At 54.6% G+C, this 18375-nt stretch overlaps 1 protein-coding gene across 4 annotated transcripts; it reads left to right on the forward strand.

The window, feature by feature from the left end:
- The first annotated feature begins 4212 nt into the window (after positions 1 to 4212).
- On the forward strand, positions 4213 to 11225 carry Adamtsl5 (ADAMTS like 5). 4 transcript variants are annotated; one of them, XM_090339191.1, is made up of 14 exons: positions 4214 to 4639; positions 5444 to 5514; positions 5624 to 5753; positions 6373 to 6429; positions 6534 to 6625; positions 6800 to 6860; positions 6988 to 7096; positions 8225 to 8352; positions 8704 to 8815; positions 9173 to 9259; positions 9380 to 9543; positions 9669 to 9849; positions 9924 to 9995; positions 10840 to 11225. In XM_090339191.1, exons 3-14 carry the CDS (start codon positions 5700 to 5702, stop codon positions 11139 to 11141), a joined length of 1419 nt encoding a protein of 472 aa, XP_090195317.1. In that variant the 5' UTR covers positions 4214 to 4639; positions 5444 to 5514; positions 5624 to 5699; the 3' UTR covers positions 11142 to 11225. The 4 variants fall into 4 exon arrangements, with proteins under 4 accessions (XP_090195350.1, XP_090195317.1, XP_090195339.1 ...); XM_090339213.1 differs by having other exon boundaries at positions 5624 to 5726; XM_090339202.1 differs by lacking the exon at positions 4214 to 4639 and adding an exon at positions 4651 to 4735 and having other exon boundaries at positions 5448 to 5514.
- Positions 11226 to 18375: the final 7150 nt, after the last annotated feature.

An 18375-nucleotide genomic window follows, 5' to 3' on the forward strand; every position in this document is an offset into this window, starting at 1 on the left:
TACCTTTTCTCCTTACACCTGAATCTTTTTTGGGGGGGGGGAAGGGGCTTGATTTTATAGCCTGGGCTTTGTTTGCTAGAGGCTAGCACCCACTTGAGCCCCACCTCCACTTGCTGTTTTTTTTAGTAGTTTATTGCCAATAAGAGTCTCAGCGACTATACTACCAGAGCTAGCTTTGAGCCTCAGTCCTTGGATCTCAGCCTCCTGAGCCTCTGAATCTTTACCTGGTGCCTTGTCATAGTTGAGGCCAGTTTGCCCACAGTCCCTGACCCTTGATTCATGTCATTTATGTTCTATTCCATCACAATCTGATGGTTTACTTGTTTTCTTTGCTGTTTTTTTTGTTTTGTTTTGTTTTGTTTTTTGCCAGTCCTGGGCTTGAGCTCAGGGCCTGATCACTGTCCTTGGACTTTCTCAAGGCTAGAGCTCTACCACTTGAGCCTCAGCACCACTTCTGGCTTTTTTCTATGCATGTGGTACCGAGGAATCGAACCCGGGTCTTCGTGCATGTGAGGCAAGCACTTTAACCACTAGGCCAAACTCCCGGCCTATCTTTGCTGGTTTTGTATCCAGAAAGGACAGAAAGGAATTGCACCCACAGGTACTGGATTCAGCCTTGGTCCTGGTACCTTACTATGTTTCCAGGGATTGCCGTACCCAGACCTACTGGGTAGCCCCCCTGAGCGACCCTGTGCCTGCAACACAGTAGGCATCTAGGGTATCAACCCCCCTCCCCAAGCAGATGCTGCTGCAGGGTATGCCCCTTGCCACTTCTCTCTCTCTATTTTCTCCTGCAGCACCGTCTCCTCCGGTCCAGTGGAAGTTGCTGCGTGAGCATCAGCGCCTGTGGTTCATTTCCACAGGAAGTCTGTTTCCATCGAGCGAGTCTTTTCTAATTATGACAGCAAGCTCAATGTCATAAGCCATCCTGGGACATGAGTTGTTTTGTTTGCGTTGGTACTGAGGCTTGAACTAAGAACCTTGAGATCTGTCCTGGCTTTTTCCGCTCTAAAGCTAGCACTCTACAACTTGAGGCATCCCTGTACTTCAGGCTTTATTTTGTGGCTGATTGGAGATAAAAGTCTCCAATATTTTCCTGCCCTGCCTGGCTTCGAGCTAAGATCTTTAGAGCTCAGCCTCTATGTAGCTAGGCTGATGGACCACCTAGGCCAGGACTCTGAAGCCTCTTAACATGGCATAAAGCCATGTTTTTAATGAAAAAAAAAAAAACCAAGTTCCTAAGCTCCATGGCCTTGACCTCATAGGCAGGATAGTGAGGCTGAGCCTTAACACCTGAGTGCCCTATTTTTTCTCACCCTGTCTCAAGGAGGGGCTCCTGGCTGGAGCTCAGAGTAGCTCAGCTTCCCCACTCCTTGGCTATAGGTCACACAAAGACCTGGTGGGGGCGGGGCATCCCGTGGCTCATGCCTGCAATCCTAGCTACTCAGCAGGCTGAGATCTGGGGATTGCAGTTCAAAGCCAGCACAGACAGGAAAGTCTAAGAGAATATTATCTCCATGTAGCCACCAGAAAATTGGAAGTGATGCTGTGGCTCAAAGTGGTAGAGCTCTTGAGCATAAAAGTCAGGGACAGGGCTGGGAGTTTGGCCTAGTGGTAGAGTGCTTGCCTTGCATGCACGAAGACCCGGGTTCGATTCCTTGGTACCACATACATAGAAAAAAGCCGGAAATGGTGCCAAGGCTCAAGTGGTAGAGCTCTAGCCTTGAGAAAGTCCAAGGACAGTGCTCAGGCCCTGAGCTCAAGCCCAGGACTGGCAAAAAAAAAAAAAAAAAGTCAGGGACAGCATCCAGGTCCTGAGTTTAAGCCCCAAAACTGCCAAAAAGAAAAGGACACAAGGGCTCGGGAGTTTGGCCTAGTGGTTAAAGTGCTTGCCTAGCATGCATGAAGATCCGGGTTCGATTCCTTGGTACCACATACATAGAAAAAAGCCGGAAGTGGTGCTGAGGCTCAAGTGGTAGAGCTCTAGCCTTGAGAAAGTCCAAGGACAGTGCTCAGCCCCTGAGCTCAAGCCCAGAACTGGCAAAAAAAAAAAAAAAAAAGAAAAGAAAGGACACAATGAGGAAAGGAAGCCAGAAGCCCCCTCCCTGGGTCCCTGAGAACTCCAGCTGTGGTATCAGAGCAGCCTTCCCTTCCCTCACCTGTACCAATGTCACCCCAGAGCCACCTGGGAAACCTGCTGTCTGCATCCTTCTATTGTTTGAGCAGGAGTGAGGAGAGTCAGGATCCAAAAACTCTTTTTCTTTTTTTCTTTTGCTGGTCCTAGGCTTGAACTCAGGGACTGAGTGCTGTCCCAGAGCATTTCTGCTCAAAATTGTTGCCCTACCACTTGAGCCACAGCGCCACTTTAGGCTTTTTGCTGATTTACCGAAGGTAAAAGTCTCATGAACATTTCCTGCCCTGGCAGGCTTTGAACCATGGTCCTCAGATCTCAGCCTCCCGAGCAGCTAAGATTACAGGCATGAGCTACTGGCATCTGGCTTCCCACAATTCTTGTCCAGGCTAGGATTTAGTGCCAGCTCTATGCACTTCCTACAGGTATTCAGCAGAAGGTCTCTGCGTGGCCTATTCCATCCTCTTATCCCCTCTACTCCTGCCAATCAAGCTTAATACCTCCCACCCAGACCTTGTTCTTCCTTCCATATTACCACTGGTGTACCATGCTGGCCCATGACCACCCTCTGTTCAATCTCTTGTGTGACAGTGGCATTTGCCACCCATACCCCGGCTGGCCTGCTCTCCTCCTCTCCTGGGGCCTCTGATACTCAGGCTCTGATTTCAGCCAGGATGGTTGCTCTGATACCCACTTGCCCTGTTGAAGTCTCCATCCTCCCAGCCCCACTCCTCAACTGGGATGGCTCTTTAACTTCTGTAGATTTTGCCTTCGAAGCTGTGCACTGGTGGCTGAGGTTCCCAGTTGAAAGCCAGTCGAGATAGGAAAGTCCATGAGGCTCTTATCTCCAACCAGCCAGCAAAAAGCCAGAAGTGAGGATATGGCTCAAGAGGAAAAAGCCAAGTGAGACCACAAAGCTCTGAATTCAAGCCCCAGTTCTAGTGCTCGTGCACACACGATTCTGCCTTCAAATAGGGCAGGAACTACCCACTGTACCCAGTTTAGTCCAGTCCTCATCGCCTCCCGCCCCCACAGCAGCCAGAGTTAGAGCAACCCCCCCCACTGGCATTACCCCCTCCTCTGCCTCTCCAGCTCATCTCTCGGTACCCAGGCCTCTGGCTCCAGCACACACCCTGGCCAAGGCTGCCTCAACATGCTCTACCCTTCCTCTACAGTGGGTCTGAGTACTTTCAAGCTTCCAGATGGCAAACTGGGATTACACACTCCCAGCTGCGAATGGCTGTGCTGGTACAGCCATCCAGGAAGAGCTGTACAGACCGTGTGTGTGTGTGTGTGTGTGTGTGTGGATTTCAGGGGCTCACATTTGTCATCCTAGCTCCTCAGGAGGCTGGTTCAAAGCCAACCCAAGCAGAAAAGTCCATGAGACTCTCATCTCCAGTGAAGTGGCTCAAGTGGTAGAGCGCCAGCCAACCTTGAGTGAAAAAGACTCAGGGACAGCACTGCAGGTCCTGGGTTCAAGTCCCAGGCCTGGCTCAGGCACCCACGGAAAGGTGGATTCCCTGGAGGAGAGGACATGGAAGCTGAGCCCGGGTAACCCTCAGCCCGGCCGCCAGAGGGCCCGGCGGGGGCGAGGGCGACAGAGGCTGGTGGGGCTGGGGGGGGGGGGGGGCGTGGGCCGCTGGGACCCACAAGGCGGGATGCCGGGAGCTCTTGGGGGTACCCAAGAAGTTTGCTGGTCTGAGCAGAAAGTCAAAGTCCAGCAGCTAGGCGCCCCTTTGACGGGATGGGGAAACTGAGGCTGGAGCGGGTGAGGCCGGACACAAAAGGGCACCGCCTGCGCCGGCGTTGGGGTGGGAAGCGGCGGTGGCGGGAAGGAGGGAGGGGAAGGGGAGGGGTGGGGAGAGGGGGAGGGGGCGGGCGGGCGCGCCCCGCTGACAGCAGCACCCGGGAATGCGTGCGCCGGCTGGGAGGGTCTCTCCGTCCCCCACGCCCGGCCCCCAGGCGAGCTTCTCCCCTGTGCGCAGCGGGGCCCCCGGATGGGGGACGGGCCCCGGGGGGCGGGGGAACCCCGAGATCGGGAGGAAGGAGCCGACGTCTTCACCCTTCCGCGGGGACGCCCCCCCCAGGGGTCTCAATCCCGAGGTCCGCGGGAGGCGGCGGCGGCGCCCGGACTCCCCAGTCCCCGCGCAGAGCCGACCTCCGCGCGCGCATTCCCGGGCCCTGAGCGCCGCGCCCGGAATAGCTGCCCCGGGTGGGGTGGAGGGGGGGGCCGGGCCCCGCGTGCCCCCCTCCCCTCCCCGCCCGCCTTCCCAAGGTCGCGGACGCCACCAGGGCTCCCGTCGGGCAATCAGCACCTCGCCCCGGATCCAGCCGCGCGGGGGCGCAACGGGCCGCCAGCCCTCGGGACCCCGGCTGGGCGCGTCCCCGAGGCCCCGGCGAGGGAGGGACGGCCCGAGCTCCCCCACCCACACCTCGGGCCCCGCCGTTTCCGTTCGTTCTAGGGCCGCCCGGGGAGCCCAGAGCCGCAGCCTGGGCTCTACGCACCCGGTAAGTCCTTCCTCCTATCCTGCCACCATCCCGGCCAGGTGACCTTATGGTCTTTGCCCTCCTTGTCTCCACCGGGAGAAGGATCGGCGAAGGCAAGTAATTCCAGGGCGAGTGAGCTTGGTGATCCCACTTTTTCCAGGGGAAACTGAGGCCCAGAGATCTGGCTTGCTCTGAGATGGGATGCCAATCTCAGAGGGGAGGCTGCTTCTTTGGGAATTAGACCTGGTAGGGCTGGCAGTGTTCGGGCTCACCCACCTCAGTGGTCCAGGCCCCTTCCCCCAGCTTAGCTGTGAGTCCCCACGGCTTCCTGCTGCCTGGGCCAGCCCTCCTCCGACTCACAGCGGGGTGGGGACCAAGCTGGTCACCTAGCTGTGGGTCAGAGGTCAGGTCCCACGCTGTTGCGTCTTACACCAGCCTTGGTTTCCCAGGTTGTGTGCAAGTAAAAGTGCTCCAAGGGCCAGGATGTGAGAGCCAGAGCGGCTGGGTACTGGGGAAATGGAGGCTGGGGGGGGGGGGGGGTCCAGGAGAGCCGAGCTTTCCACACCCAGTGCCCAGTGTGGCCTGAGCTGCCTTTGAGCCCATACCCACTGCCTTGGGCAGGCGACCGGACCTAGCCCCAGAAGGGACTCAGCGGGCCTCCCTCCTCCTCCTTTGTCTCATTCAGGCCTAGATCACGAGGAGGGTGTGGGTGTCTGGATGTCAGAGTGACTTCATCCCTCTCTGCAGATTGGACAACTGGGGAAACTGAGGCCCCAGCTGCCTTCTTTTCTCTAGTTGGGCTCATCTCACCCTTTTCCTCCCCAGGCAGGCCACTGGGCACTCCCTCCCACACCCTCTGCTGAGAGACCATGAGACCACAACTGGACTGGGGCCAGGTCACCCCTCCCTGTCTCCCTGATCCTGGGACTGCCTCAGATGGAGGAGGGGACTCTGTCAGGGACTTAGCATCTGACTCAAACATCCCCCCCACCATGCCATCTGCAGGGTTTCCTAGAACCATGGACTGAGTCCAGCTGGCCTACAGTGCACAAATGGGGAAACTGAGGTACCAAGGAGCGGAATGGCTGGTTCCTGTCCACACTGGAAGGTAGAAACGTTGATTACAGGGAGAATGGTGAGGGGCAGATCTGTGCAATGACTCCTTCAATCATTAAACTCTGGCTAAGCACCTAGGGTGTGCATTTAGAATGTTCCGCCAACAGTGAATAGCATGGACAGTAAATAGTATGCATAGTAAATAGCTCTATTGGATTCAATCAACTCATCAGAACTTTCCTGCAGCTGGGAGCCAGTGTCTCAGGCCTGTACATTTTAGCTACTCAGGAGTCTGAGCTCTGAGGATTGTGGTTTGAAGCCAGCCCAGGCAGGAAAGCCCAGGAGACTCTCTCCATTGAACCACCAGAAAACCACAAGTGATGCCCTGGCTCAGAGTGGCAGAGTGCTAGCCTTGAGTGAAAGAGCTCGGGGACGGTGCCCAGGCCCTGAGGTCAAGTTCCGTGACCAGTAACGACAACAACAAAAACCCAGATAACCAAAATACAAAACTTCCCTGCAAAGCCAGGTGGGATGGGGCTATAATCACCTCCCATCTTTCCAGAGACGGTAAAGGAGCACAGAGAGGTTTAGTGACTGGCTCCAGTGTAGCCAGCCAGCCAGGGCGGGGACGAGGGTTCGTTCAACCCCGGTCCCTTGTGCCCCCTCTTTCTGCCCTCCCCCCATCTGGTCTCTTCCAGAACCTTCTGCTTTTGCTGTGGACCCTCCTGAGCTGTAGTTTGGGGGGCAGTGCTCAGGTAAGTGGGGAGCAGGAGCCCAGGGGCAGAATGAGGACGTGGCCAGCAGTGTGTGGGGTCCTTATCTCTCCTCCAGGCTGACCCGCCTCGGTCTCCCCAAGTAGGGTCCGGGGGAGTGGACGCCGTGGGGGTCCTGGAGCCGCTGTTCCAGCTCCTGCGGGCGGGGCGTCTCCGTGCGCAGCCGACGCTGCATCCGGTGAGGGGGGCGGGCCCGGCCGCCCGGCCACGCCCCCGGCCACGCCCCCGGCCTGCCCACACACGCCGTGCCCTTTAATCCCTTGGACTCAGCTGGAATGCGGGTGGGGCTGGTGGAGGCGGAGGGTGGCCTGGGCTGGTTCTAGCCATACTCAGGTCACCCTGCTCCCCTCAGGTTCCCTGAGGAAGACCCTTGCTGGGGGGACAGCCATGAGTACCGCCTCTGCCAACTGCCAGTAAGCTCAGTTTACCTCCCAGTCTGCCCTAGATCCCTTTCACTTCTGCACATAGGCTCCCAACAGGCCTTGCCATGCTTCCAGGTTCTCTGTGCTCCCTGGAGCTGACGCTGTTCTCTCTCTTCAGGAATGTCCTCCAGGGGCAGTGCCCTTCCGAGACATACAGTGTGCACTCTTTAATGGCCGCCCTGTCCTGGGTACCCAGAAGACCTACCAATGGGTGCCCTTCCACGGGGGTGAGTAAGCGAGACCTGGTCCAGGAGAAGAAAGAGGGAATCGGAGAGTTGCACAGAGAAGGGGACATTAACACTGGGGCTTTGAAGGATATGTAGGAGCTGGTGAAGTAAAGCAAGAAGCTGTGACAGAAGGAAGCAGGGTCCATTCTGCACAGGACCAAACACCGGGATTTACTCTGTGCTCTATCCAGAGGCCAATGGTTCTCAAACTTATCCCAGTAACAGGAAATGTCGCACTGAGCTGAAAATAGCGAGTTATATAACTGGGTGCCCGGGGCAGCACGCCTCCAGATGGAAGGGAGACTGGCAGCTTCAGACACCATACCCGAGACGCGTAGATAAGAAAAGCATGGAACGGGGAAAAGTTCCACCCTTTAGCCTCCTAGGCTGGTTTTCTGTCTCCTGATTTTGCCCTGAGAATTGAGAATCCCTCCCCCTACTCCACCCCCAACAGAGGCCAAGCTAGACCAGCTCCTGATCTGATCAGGCAGTCTGACAGCCAGGCCCTGCCACTGGAGAGCCTAAGTCTGACACTGGAGCAGGAATCAAGGCTGTGTGCCAGTGTAATCTCACAGCCTATTTGGCCCAGGTTACTCCCTACTCACTCAGTTCTGGACAGATTTTTTACTGGATCTGCATGGAATGGATGGGTGACTGAAATGAAAGGGACTGAGACATGGGCCACGTCCTGGAAAAAAAGAAGGCAGGAGGTGGGTCTAGGGAGAGGCAGGACCTGAGTAAGAGGGCCTGGAGGGTAAGCAAGGGCATGGTCTGATGGAGAGGGTGGGACAGGGCCTGAATGGAAGTGGCAGGAGCTTAGTGCTCAGCCAAAATACTGAGTTCTGCCTGGTGCTGTCCCAGTGCCTAGCACACAGTAGATATTCAGTGTGTGGAACACTCAAGAAAAGAAAGAAGAATGGTAAGGAGGCTAATTAATAACAGATGGCATGAATCTAATCTGGAGTACTTGTCTGAGAGAGACCACATTACTGGAGGCAGAGTTGGTTGGGCGCTAGACCTGGCTCGGCTTCAGCCTCAAGTCCAGCTTTGGCTGAACCTCTCGGTCTCATTTGCTTAAAGAGGTTGGGGAATGCAACCCACAGCTCACCCATGCCTCTCACCCTCCAGCGCCCAATCAGTGTGAGCTCAATTGCCTGGCCGAGGGGCACACTTTCTACCACAGCTTTGGCCGCGTCCTGGATGGTACCCCCTGCAGCCCAGGAGCCCAGAGTCTCTGTGTGGCTGGCCACTGTCTCGTAAGAGCCCGTCGCGCCCCGCCCAACCCCTGCCCATCGGCTCTCAGGCCCCACCCCCAGGTCCGCAGTCCCTTTTCTACCCTGCCTGGCCCATCCTGGCTCGGCCTGGGGCCTGAACTCGGGACGGGGGACCCTGTTCCTGGTCTCTTCAAGTCAAGCTTAGCACTCTACCTCTTTAGCCACAGCGCCATGAGACTGGAGTCTCACGGGGACTTTCCTTCCCCGCGATCCTCAGATCTCGGCCCCCTGAGTAGCTAGGATGGCAACCCCGTCCCCACCCTCTCCCTTCCCTCCCCCCCACCCCGCAAGCCCCGTCTAAGACGATGAACCGTGTGTCCCCCGACTCTTTAGAGCGCCGGCTGTGACGGGGTGCTGGGGTCCGGCGCCCTCGAGGACCGATGCGGCCGCTGCGGTGGTGCCAATGACTCGTGCCTCTTGGTGCAGCGCGTGTTCCGTGACGCCGGTGACCGCCCCGCCCCGCCCCGCCCCGCCCCGCCCCGTCCCGTCCCGTCCCGTCCCGCCGGGTCCGCAGCACCTCCCGAGCGGACCCTTTAACTAGTCCCGGGTCCCGGAAGCAGAGGTCCAAGCTGATTGGGTAGTCCTAGGCGCAGCCCCTCGCCGCCGTCATTCTGATTGGCTGTCATCAGGTTGTCCCACCCTCCCCGGAAGAGGCCGGGGCCGCACGCTTTCCCCGCCGCGCGCTTGCGCGCTGAGCGTGACCCCAGTCCCGTGCGGCCCTTCGCTGGCTGTCCGCTCTCGGTACCCCCGCTGAATCCTCACCCCCGTGGACACCCCAATACCTTCCCGCTGTCCCGCCCAGGTGCCTTCGCCGGCTACTGGAACGTGACCCTGATCCCCGAGGGCGCCAGGCACATCCGCGTGGCCCAGCGCAGCCGCAACCACCTGGGTACCGCGGGGTGGGAAGTGGGAGGCGGCGGTCCCGGGCTGCGGCTGGGAGCGGGGCGGGGCAGCGGCGGTGGGGTCGCGGGGACGGGGCGTGCGGGTTCCCAGAAGCGTCCCCTCGCAGCGCTGCGGACGGGCGACGGGCGGTACGTGCTCAACGGGGACTGGGCGGTCAGCCCGCCCGGCACCTACGAGGCCGCGGGCACCCACGTGGTCTACATCCGGGCCCCGGGGCCCGAGGAGACGCTGCTCGCCGCCGGGCCCACGTCCCAGGACCTGCTCCTGCAGGTGCGGGCGGGGCGTCCGGGCGGGGGCTCGGGGGTCGGTGGGTCAGAGGTCAGCCTCCCGGACGGAGTGGGCCGCCGGGTCACCGCGCCTCGCCGCCCTTGTCGCCCCCCCCCCCCCCCGGCCAGGTCCTCCTGCGGGAGCCCAACCCCGGGGTGCACTTCGAGTTCTGGCTGCCTCGGGAGCGCTACGGCCCCTTCCAGGCGCAGGCGCAGACCCTGGGCTGGGCCCCGCGGCAGCCGCAGCCCCGGGAGGTGGAACCCCGACCCCCGGAGCCTCCCCCGGCCCGGGCTCCGACCCCGGCCCCAGGTGAGGTGCGGAGGGCGGGGTGGGGAAGGCAGGAGGGGTGGCCTTGGCCCCCCTCACAGCGCCGTCTCCCGCAGACCCCTGCCCACCGTGTCCCGACACCCGCGGCCGCGCCCACCGGCTGCTCCACTACTGCGGCAGCGACTTCGGTGAGACTGGGCTCCCAACCCTCACCCAGCCCCCCATTAGCTGGATCTTTGGGCCTTGGCCTGATGCCCTCTGATCTCGTAAGACCGCTTTTTTTTTTTTTTCCTTGTGCCAGTCCTGGGGCTTGAACTCAGGGCCTGGGTGTTGTTCCTGAACTTTTTGTGTGCAAGCCTGGTGCTCTAACACTTGGCCAGCCCCACCTGCAGCCTTTTGCTGGTTAATTGGAGATAAGAGTCTCCAGGAAGCCGGGGGCCTGTGGCTCACGCCTGTAATCTTAGCTACTCAGGAGGCTGAGATCTCAAGATCACAGTTCAAAGCTAACCTGGGCACTAACGTCTATGAGACACTTATCTCTAACCACCAGAAAACCGGGGTAGCCTTAAGCTGAAGAGTGCAGGGACAACGCCCAGGCCCAGAGTGCAAGCCCCAAGACTGATGAGAGAGAGAGAGCCAGGTGTACTGGTTCACACCCGTAATCCTAGTTACTCAGGAGGCTGAGATCTCAGGATCATAGTTCAAAGCCAGCCCAGGCACTAAAAATACATGAGACTCTTCAATTAACCACCGGAAAACCAGAAGTGGCGCCGTGGCTCAAGGGGTAAAGTGGTAAGCCTTGAGAGCTCAGGGACAACACCCAGGCCGAGTTCAATTCCTACCATGGACCAAAAAAAGAGTCTAAAGGACTCAGGCTGGCTCATCACTGTGCTCCTCAGATCTCAGCCTCCTGAGCAGCTGGGATTACTGGTGCCAGCTCCTATTTGACTAGCTGGTGGGACTTGTAACCCATTATAACTACATTATTCAGTGCCTGGCTTCTGCTGACCCTAGTCCTGGCCCAACCCACAGTGTTCCAAGCCCGAGTGCTGAGTCGTCACCGCCAGGCCCAGGAAACCCAGTATGAGGTTCGAATCCTGCTGATTTATAAGAACCGCTCACCACTAAGGACTCGAGAATATGTATGGGCACCAGGCCACTGTCCCTGCCCACCACTGGCTCCCCATCGAGAGTACCTGCTGGCTGCCAGGCGCCTTGTCAGTCCTGATGGCACACAAGACCGACTGCTGCTGCCCCACGCTGGCTATGCCCGGCCCTGGAGCCCTGCTGAGGACAGCCGGGCACGGCTGGCCTCCCGGCGTTGTCCTCTCTGAACCCCTAGAGGATGCCTTCATCACCACAGCAAGAACAGCACACCTGGCTGACCTCAAACTTCCTTTTTCCGTGGCTTGCCCTCACCCAGGAAATTCCAGTAGCTCTCATCTGCAGGCTTGTGATTTCCTTGTCACACAGACACCTTTGCATGCAGTTGGACCCATTGTCACAGGCAAATAGGCTCTGGCGACGATACACTAAGACTGCATAGATGCTAACTCTTGTTTCCTTTCTTTGCTGCCAGGAAGCTCCTAACTTTTTTTTCAAGTAAAAAATGTCTGTTTACACTCTCCTTGCCTCACACTCACTTGTTTGGTCATGTCCAAGAGAAAGATAGACCTAAGGAGTCATTGTAATGTATGTTTTAGGGCCAGGAGTTTGGCCTAGGGTAGAGTGTTTGCCTAGCATGCAGGAAGGCCTGGGTTTGATTTCTCAGTACCACATATACAGAAAAAGCCAGAAGTGGTACTGTGACTCAAGTGTCTTGAGAAAGCCCACGGACAGTGCTCAGCCCTGAGTTCAAGCACCAGGACTGGCAAAAAAAAAAAAAAAAAGTGTAATGTGTCTTTTATCTTTTCTTGGGCTCCATGAAGCTCCGCACTCTTCAGCTCTGACACTTTGTGTGCTCATTTTTCTCTCTGTCTCACACACACCCTCATGTTTTCACAGACTGCTACAAACAGGCATAGCCTTTAGAAGACGTGCTTACAAAGGCACTGTATTCTGCCCATTTCCCTTTGTCCTGGCTACCAGGACACTCGGCTAACTTTGACCTCTAGCTGAGTTTCCTTCAACAGACTGAGCTTTCTTTGTAATTAATTTTTTTCCAAAAGATTACAGTTGCATATATTCATCCTCAGAAACTTGACACCCTGGGGTCACAGTCACTCAAATGTGACTTGCTGTCACCTCCCCCACTGCATGCCCAACCTGTGTCAAGGCAAGGACAGGAAATACATAAGGATGAGGAAAGGGCTCTTACATTCCCTAGGCCCTCCCTGGGTCTGTATCTCCCTGGGCTGGTGTATCTCTGGGCTCCTGCATTCTCTTCTGAAACCAGAAGATAGATAGGGGGATGTCTGTGGAATGTCAGCCCTTTTTCAGGATGCCCCTTTGACTCCTCCCCTTGTGGGGACAATCTGTCTCTTTATAGCAGCCCAGCTTTGGTTCTATTTTTTTCTGTGTGTGTTGATACTAGAACTTGAACTCAGTCTCTCCCTCTTGTTTGGCTTTTTTTTTTTTTTGCTCAAGTCTGGTGCTCTACCTCTTGAATCACATTTTTTTTTCCTTTTGCTGGTTAATTAAAGTCTTAATAGAATTATCCTGCCTGGGATGGCTTTGAATCTCAATCCTCAAATCTGTCTTCTAATAACAGCTGTGAGTCACTGGTGCCTGACCCAGCTTGGGTTTTCTTCTTGGGTCCCAGTAGTTCATTTAGGCCATCACTTTCCCATGGGGTCTTGCTGACCACTGACTGCAGTTGTCCCCCTTCCCCCACCCTTCTCCCCTCTAGGGGCAGCTGGCAGGTAAAGGGCAGGGGGAGGGGGAGAGAAGACCAGGGTAGCCAACATAAAGGGGGCATTGGCCAGGTTGGTATGTTACTGGACCCATCCCCTTCCCTTGCAAGGAACCTCAAGCTTGTATGTCTCCTTTAAGTCACTCCTGGCTCTGACTGGGTTGATGGTCCTCTCTGGGGATACATCCTCCAATCCCCCCATCCATCCATCCATCCCAGCAGTATTTATTGAGCATCTATAGTGTGCCAAGGATCCAGCACTCTGTGCAATAGCCCAGATCTGGTCTCCAGGAACATGTACTTGGTCTGTCACTGCAGGGGCTGCAGGCCGAGGTTGTTGCATTGCCTCCTTCCCAACCTTGTGCCAGGAGCTGGGAGAATTCAGGAGGGATTTGTGGTGCCTGCGCGCCCCCTGGTGGCAGGATGAGGGACGATGGGCTTCCATTAACCCAGCTGTCTGTGACCTCCCAGGGGCCCTGTTCTCACTTCAGTTCCCATCCTCTTGGGTCCCTGCAGCTGTCCCCTCTCTCCTGTGGGGTGGGATAAATCAGAGAGGGAGATTCCTCAGTCATTTAGCCCTAAAAGTCTGCTGATGACATATGTCCTGGTCCAGAGACCCAGACCCTGGCTGTGTCTCCTGATTCAGAACAAGGCAGGAAAGCCAGGATGGGCAGGTGGCAGTGCCCAGTAGGAGGCTGTCTGGCCTGCCTCTATAACCATTCTTATTTCAGAACCCAGACCCAAGCTGGGCACTAGAGTGGCTTGCCTATAATCCTAGTAACTATGAAAGGTGTGAGATCTGAGGATCTCACATTTCAAAGCTAGCCCAGGGGCTGGAAGTGTTGCTTACTGGTAGAGTGCTTGCCTAGCATACACAAGAAACCCGAGGTTCAGTTCCTTAGTACTACATAAGCAGAAAAAGCCAGAAGTGGTGCTGTGGTCATCGTTTGATTAGTTCCCTGGCTTTCAAGCAGTTGAATAAAGAGAGGGGAAATACTTAAGACTAAAGACATTGAAACCAGCATAATAATTGACAAGGAAACGTTATTCAGCAAGAGCAGGCTGGTCTGTGTCATCAATGACATTGTAAGCAGTAATAAAAACTGTAGGCGAAAATGCCAAATGCCAGTGCCTCATAATTAATCCTAGCTACACAGGACACAGATGTGAGGACCGAAGTTCAGAGCCAGCCTGGGCAGAAAAGTCCATGGTACTTTATCTCCATTTAAACAAAATCTGGAAGCGGAGCTGTGGCTCAAGTGGTAGAATGCTGCCCTTGAGTGAAAAAATTAAGGGACAGCACCAGATCCTGAGTTCAAGTCCTAGTGCTAGCACAGAAAAAAAGTAAAAGAAAGTCAAGAGGCTGAGATCTGAGCATCTCAGTTCAAAGCCAGCCTGAAGCAGGAAAGTCTGTGAGACTCTTGAGTTCAAGCCCCATGACCAACAACAAAAATAAACTCAAATGATGAATATGATGAGTTTGTGACTTGTGTTTGTGTAAAACAGTAGGAAGAACAACAATTACTCCGGGATATTTCCTAGAGAAGGAGCTGTAGTTCGTACCTGTCATTCCAGCTAGGGGATGACTGACCCTGGGAAAAATTCAAGAAACTTCATTCCAGTGAAGAAGAAGCTGGGCACAGTTGCAGATTTCTGTCATCTCAGCAGGAAACGTGTAAATGTCATGGAGCTTGAACTCAGAGCATGGGAACTATCAGTGCTTCATGCATGTTAGATGATGCACTTGATCCAGACTTCCACTTCAGCTTTTTGCTGGCTTTGAACTGCAATCCCCAGATCTCAAGCTTCTTGAGTAAGTCACCAGGGCTTGTTTTATTTGGAGATCAAATCTGGCTTTGTTGATGAAGTTGGCTTTACCTTCTGCAGTGTCACGTTGCTTGCTCAGCTGTCTGCATGGGGCTGGCTGCTGCCTCCCCCAATCTCAATCAGTTGGCTTCTTGGTGTCCCAGCAGTTACCAGGTAAGTTGTGAGAGGGTGGGTAGGAGGCTGTGTGCCCCGAGGCATGGTGTTATCTGTGTACGGCAGCCAGGAAGAACTCGGACACTGCGGAGTTGTGGCTGTGGAGGTTTGAATGGAGCCTGTGAAGGTCACCTCATTTGGTAGAACTTGTCATTAAAACTATTAAGATGAAGTAATCCTGGATTACAGTGGTCCTGAGTCTAATTATGAATGCCCTCCTACGTGCCAGACACGCTGGCTCATGACTGTAATGTTAGATGCTACTCGGGAGTTGAACATTGGAACATGGTTTGAGGCCAGCATAGATAAAAAAGAAAAATATACAACCTTTGAAAGACCCCCCATCACAAGAGCTGGGCATGGTGGCACACATCTGCCATCCCAGCCTCAGTGGGAAATATAAATAAATAGAAGCATGGCAGAGTACTGGTGCCTCATCCCTGTACTCCTAGCTACTCAGGAGGCTGAGATTTAAGGATCATAATTCAAACATAGCCCAGGCAAGAAGGGGCTTGAACTCACAGCCTGAGCACTGTCCTTGGACACTTTTTGCTCAAGGGTAGCACTCTGCCAATTGAGCCACATCACCACTTCTAGCCTTTTCTGTGTATATGGGTCCAGGGAATCGAACTCAGCGCTTCATGCATGTTAGGTGAGCATGCTACCACTAGGCCATGCACTAGACCAAACTCTTATGTCAATTAATTACACCCAAAATACAACCAACCAGAATTAGAGCTGTGGCTCAAGTGGTAGCGTGCCAGCCTTGAGCAAAGCTCAGGAGGCTGGGAATGTGGCTTAGTGGTAGAGTACTTACCTAGAATGCATGAAGCCCTGGGTTCAATTCCTCAGTACCACATACACAGAAAAAACTGGAAATCGCGCTGTGGCTCAGGTGGTAGAGCACTAGCCTTATACAAAAAAGAAGCTCTGCAGGCCAGGAGTTTAGTCTAGTGGTAGAGTGCTTGCTTAGCATACATGGAAGACCCAGGTTCAATTCCTCAGTACCCCATACATACAAAAAAGCCAAAAGTGGTGCTGTGGCTCAGAGTGTTAGAGCTCTAGCCTTAAGAAAACCCAAGGACAGTGCTCAGGCCTGAGTTCAAGCCTGGCCAAAAAAAAAAAAAAAAAAAAAAAAAAAAGCTGAAAATGGAGCTGTGTCTTACGAGGTAAAGCATCAGCTTTGCGAAGAAAATGTAAATTGTAAGGGGAACACAAAGCCTTTGTACCACCACAGAGACAGACACAGAGACCCAGAGACAAGCCTTGGCATTCAAGCCCCAGGCCTGGCAGAGAGCGAGAAAGCAAGAGAGAGAGAGAGAGAGAGAGAGAGAGAGAGAGAGAGAGAGAGAGAGAGAGAGAGAGAGAGAGAGAGAGAGAGAGAGAGAGCATGTGCTCAGGGACAATGCCCAGGCCCACAGTTCAAGGCCCACAACCGATGACAAAAAAAAGAGAGAAAGCTAGACGTGAGAGGTGTGCCGCAGGGCTCCCTGGGAGAGGTGAGCAACTGGGCACTGTTCTCTGTTTTTGTACTGGTCCTCAGGTGCTTGAACTAGGAGCCTGGGTGCTGTTCCTGAGCTTTTTTTGTTCAGGGCTAACACTTGACCACTTGAGCCATAGCACCACTTCAGGTTTTGGTGGTCAACTGAAGAGTTCCATAGACTTTCCTGCCCGGGCTGGCTTTGGACCACAATCCTCAGATCTCAGCCTCCTGAGTAGCTAGGATGACAGGCGTGAGCCACCATGCCCAGCCCTGAGACTCTTATCTCCAGTTAATCTCTAGAAAACTGGAGTGGCACTGTGGCTCAAAGAATAGGGTGATAGCCTTGAGCTGAGCAGCTCAGGGACAATGCCCAGGCCCAGAGTTCAAGTCCTGTGACTGACAAATGACCGGCAAAGACTGACTTCATACTATGATCCTCAGATCTTAGCCAAGATTACAGGCATGAGCCACCAATGCTAGCTAGCAGCCTTGGAAAGAGTAAGCTTTTTGTTCCTACCTCATTCCTAGCCATGGTCAGAGATCATTCTCTGAGCTGGCCCTGAAATCAGATCAGAGGTTCCTACCTCCATCTTGGACAGGAACGAGGTCAGGAAGGGTTAATGACGCCTATGTGATAGTGATAAATCCAACCTTCCTGGTGAAAGTACAAGTCTCCCATCCCTAGGGCTCCCCTGTTGTCTTTCTCCACCTGGCTCCTCTAATCAAGCCACACCTCACTGCTGCTCCCACACACCAGCTGTGGACCTGCCCCAGGGACTTGCAGGGTCTGGCTGCCAGAGACATTCTTGTCCCCAGTGGAAGTGGGTGGCCAGCAAGTTTTACTCAGTGCCATAGGATGAAAGCCCTTTTCTAACCCAGGCCAACTTCCTGCATGCTTTTTCTTCAGCTGCATTTTCTGCCCATTATCCATTAACGTTGCTCTGGTACTGGGGCTTGAACTCAGGGCCTGGACACTGTTCCTGAGCTTATTTGCTCAAGGCTAATATTTAACCACTTGAGCCACACCACTTTTTTGGCCAGTCCTGGGCTTGGACTCAGGGCCTGAGAACTCTCCTTGAATATTCAAGGCTAGCACACCACTTGAGCCAAAGCACCACTTCTGGCTTTTTCTGTACAGGTGGTACCAAGGAATCAAACTCAGGTCTTAGTGCATGATAATCAAGCTCTCTACTACGAGGTCACACTCCCGGTCCCACTTCTGGCTTTATATGTGTTTTTTTTTTGTTGTTGCCAGTCCTGGGCTTGAGCTCAGGGCCTGAGCACTGTCCTTGCATTTTTCTCAAGTCTAGAACTCAAACACTTGAGCCTCAACACCACTTCTGGCTTTTTCTAAGTATGTGGTACCAAGGAATCGAACCCAAGTCTTCATGCATGTTAGGCAAGCACTCTACCACTAGGCCAAACTCCCAGCCCTATATGTGTTTTTATTTTTTTTATTTTTTTTGCCAGTCCTAGGCTTGAGCTCATGGCCTGAGCACTGTCCTTGGATTTTCTCAAGGCTAGAGCTCTACCACTTGAGCCTCAGCACCACTTGCAGCTTTTTTCTATGTATGTGGTACCGAGGAATCGAACCCGGGTCTTCATGCATGCTAGGCAAGCACTTTAACCACTAGGCCAAACTCCCGGCCCCCTATATGTGTTTTTAATTGGAGATAAGAGTCTCATAGACTTTCGTGCCTGTGGTGGCTTTGAACTGGGATCCTCAGATCTCATCCTCCTGAGTAGCTGGGATTACAGGCGTGAACCACCAGCACTTGACCTCCTTTTTAGCTTTGCTGGTTGTCAGAGCCATGGTGACCACAAAATAAAATGAGAAGGGTGTAGAAGATACTGCCTGGGTCCACATATATCCGGGCAGATCCCACAAATGCTGGTCTGCCTCCTTGCTGGACCTTGGATGCTGGGCAGGATGAATGGTCCATCCTAAGATCTGTCTTTCAGCCTAGCAATCTTCCTGCCCAGGTAAAGCCTGCCTGGGATGGAGGCCCAGGGCCTTCCAGCGCTGCTGCATACTTCCCCCAACTCCGACCTCTACTGGTACCGCCCAAATAGTACTTCAGTTCTTTTTGCCTCTGTTTCTGGAGGTTCCACGTGAGGCCAGAGTATGTGTGTGTTAGTTTTAAACTCTGGGTCTTTGGCTCTTGCTTGGCTTTTCTGTTCAAGGTTGTTGCACTACCAACTTGAACCACAGCTCCACTCTAGGGTTTTTGGTGGCTAATTGGAGCTAAATCTC

This window comes from Megascapheus bottae, chromosome 1 (assembly GCF_031878675.1).
Source record: "Megascapheus bottae isolate mThoBot1 chromosome 1, mThoBot2.hap1, whole genome shotgun sequence".
In the NCBI taxonomy this organism is placed as follows: domain Eukaryota; kingdom Metazoa; phylum Chordata; class Mammalia; order Rodentia; family Geomyidae; genus Megascapheus; species Megascapheus bottae.

What these genes read in the sequence shown, in the direction of transcription:
- Adamtsl5 (XM_090339191.1), top strand. Translation starts at nt 5,700, where the DNA reads ATGGCTGGTTCCTGTCCACACTGGAAGGTAGAAACGTTGATTACAGGG. An exon ending in CGCAGCCGACGCTGCATCCG is followed by an intron (nt 6,626 to 6,799) that starts GTGAGGGGGGCG and finishes TGCTCCCCTCAG; the next exon opens with GTTCCCTGAGGAAGACCCTT. An exon ending in GCGCAGCCGCAACCACCTGG is followed by an intron (nt 9,260 to 9,379) that starts GTACCGCGGGGT and finishes GTCCCCTCGCAG; the next exon opens with CGCTGCGGACGGGCGACGGG.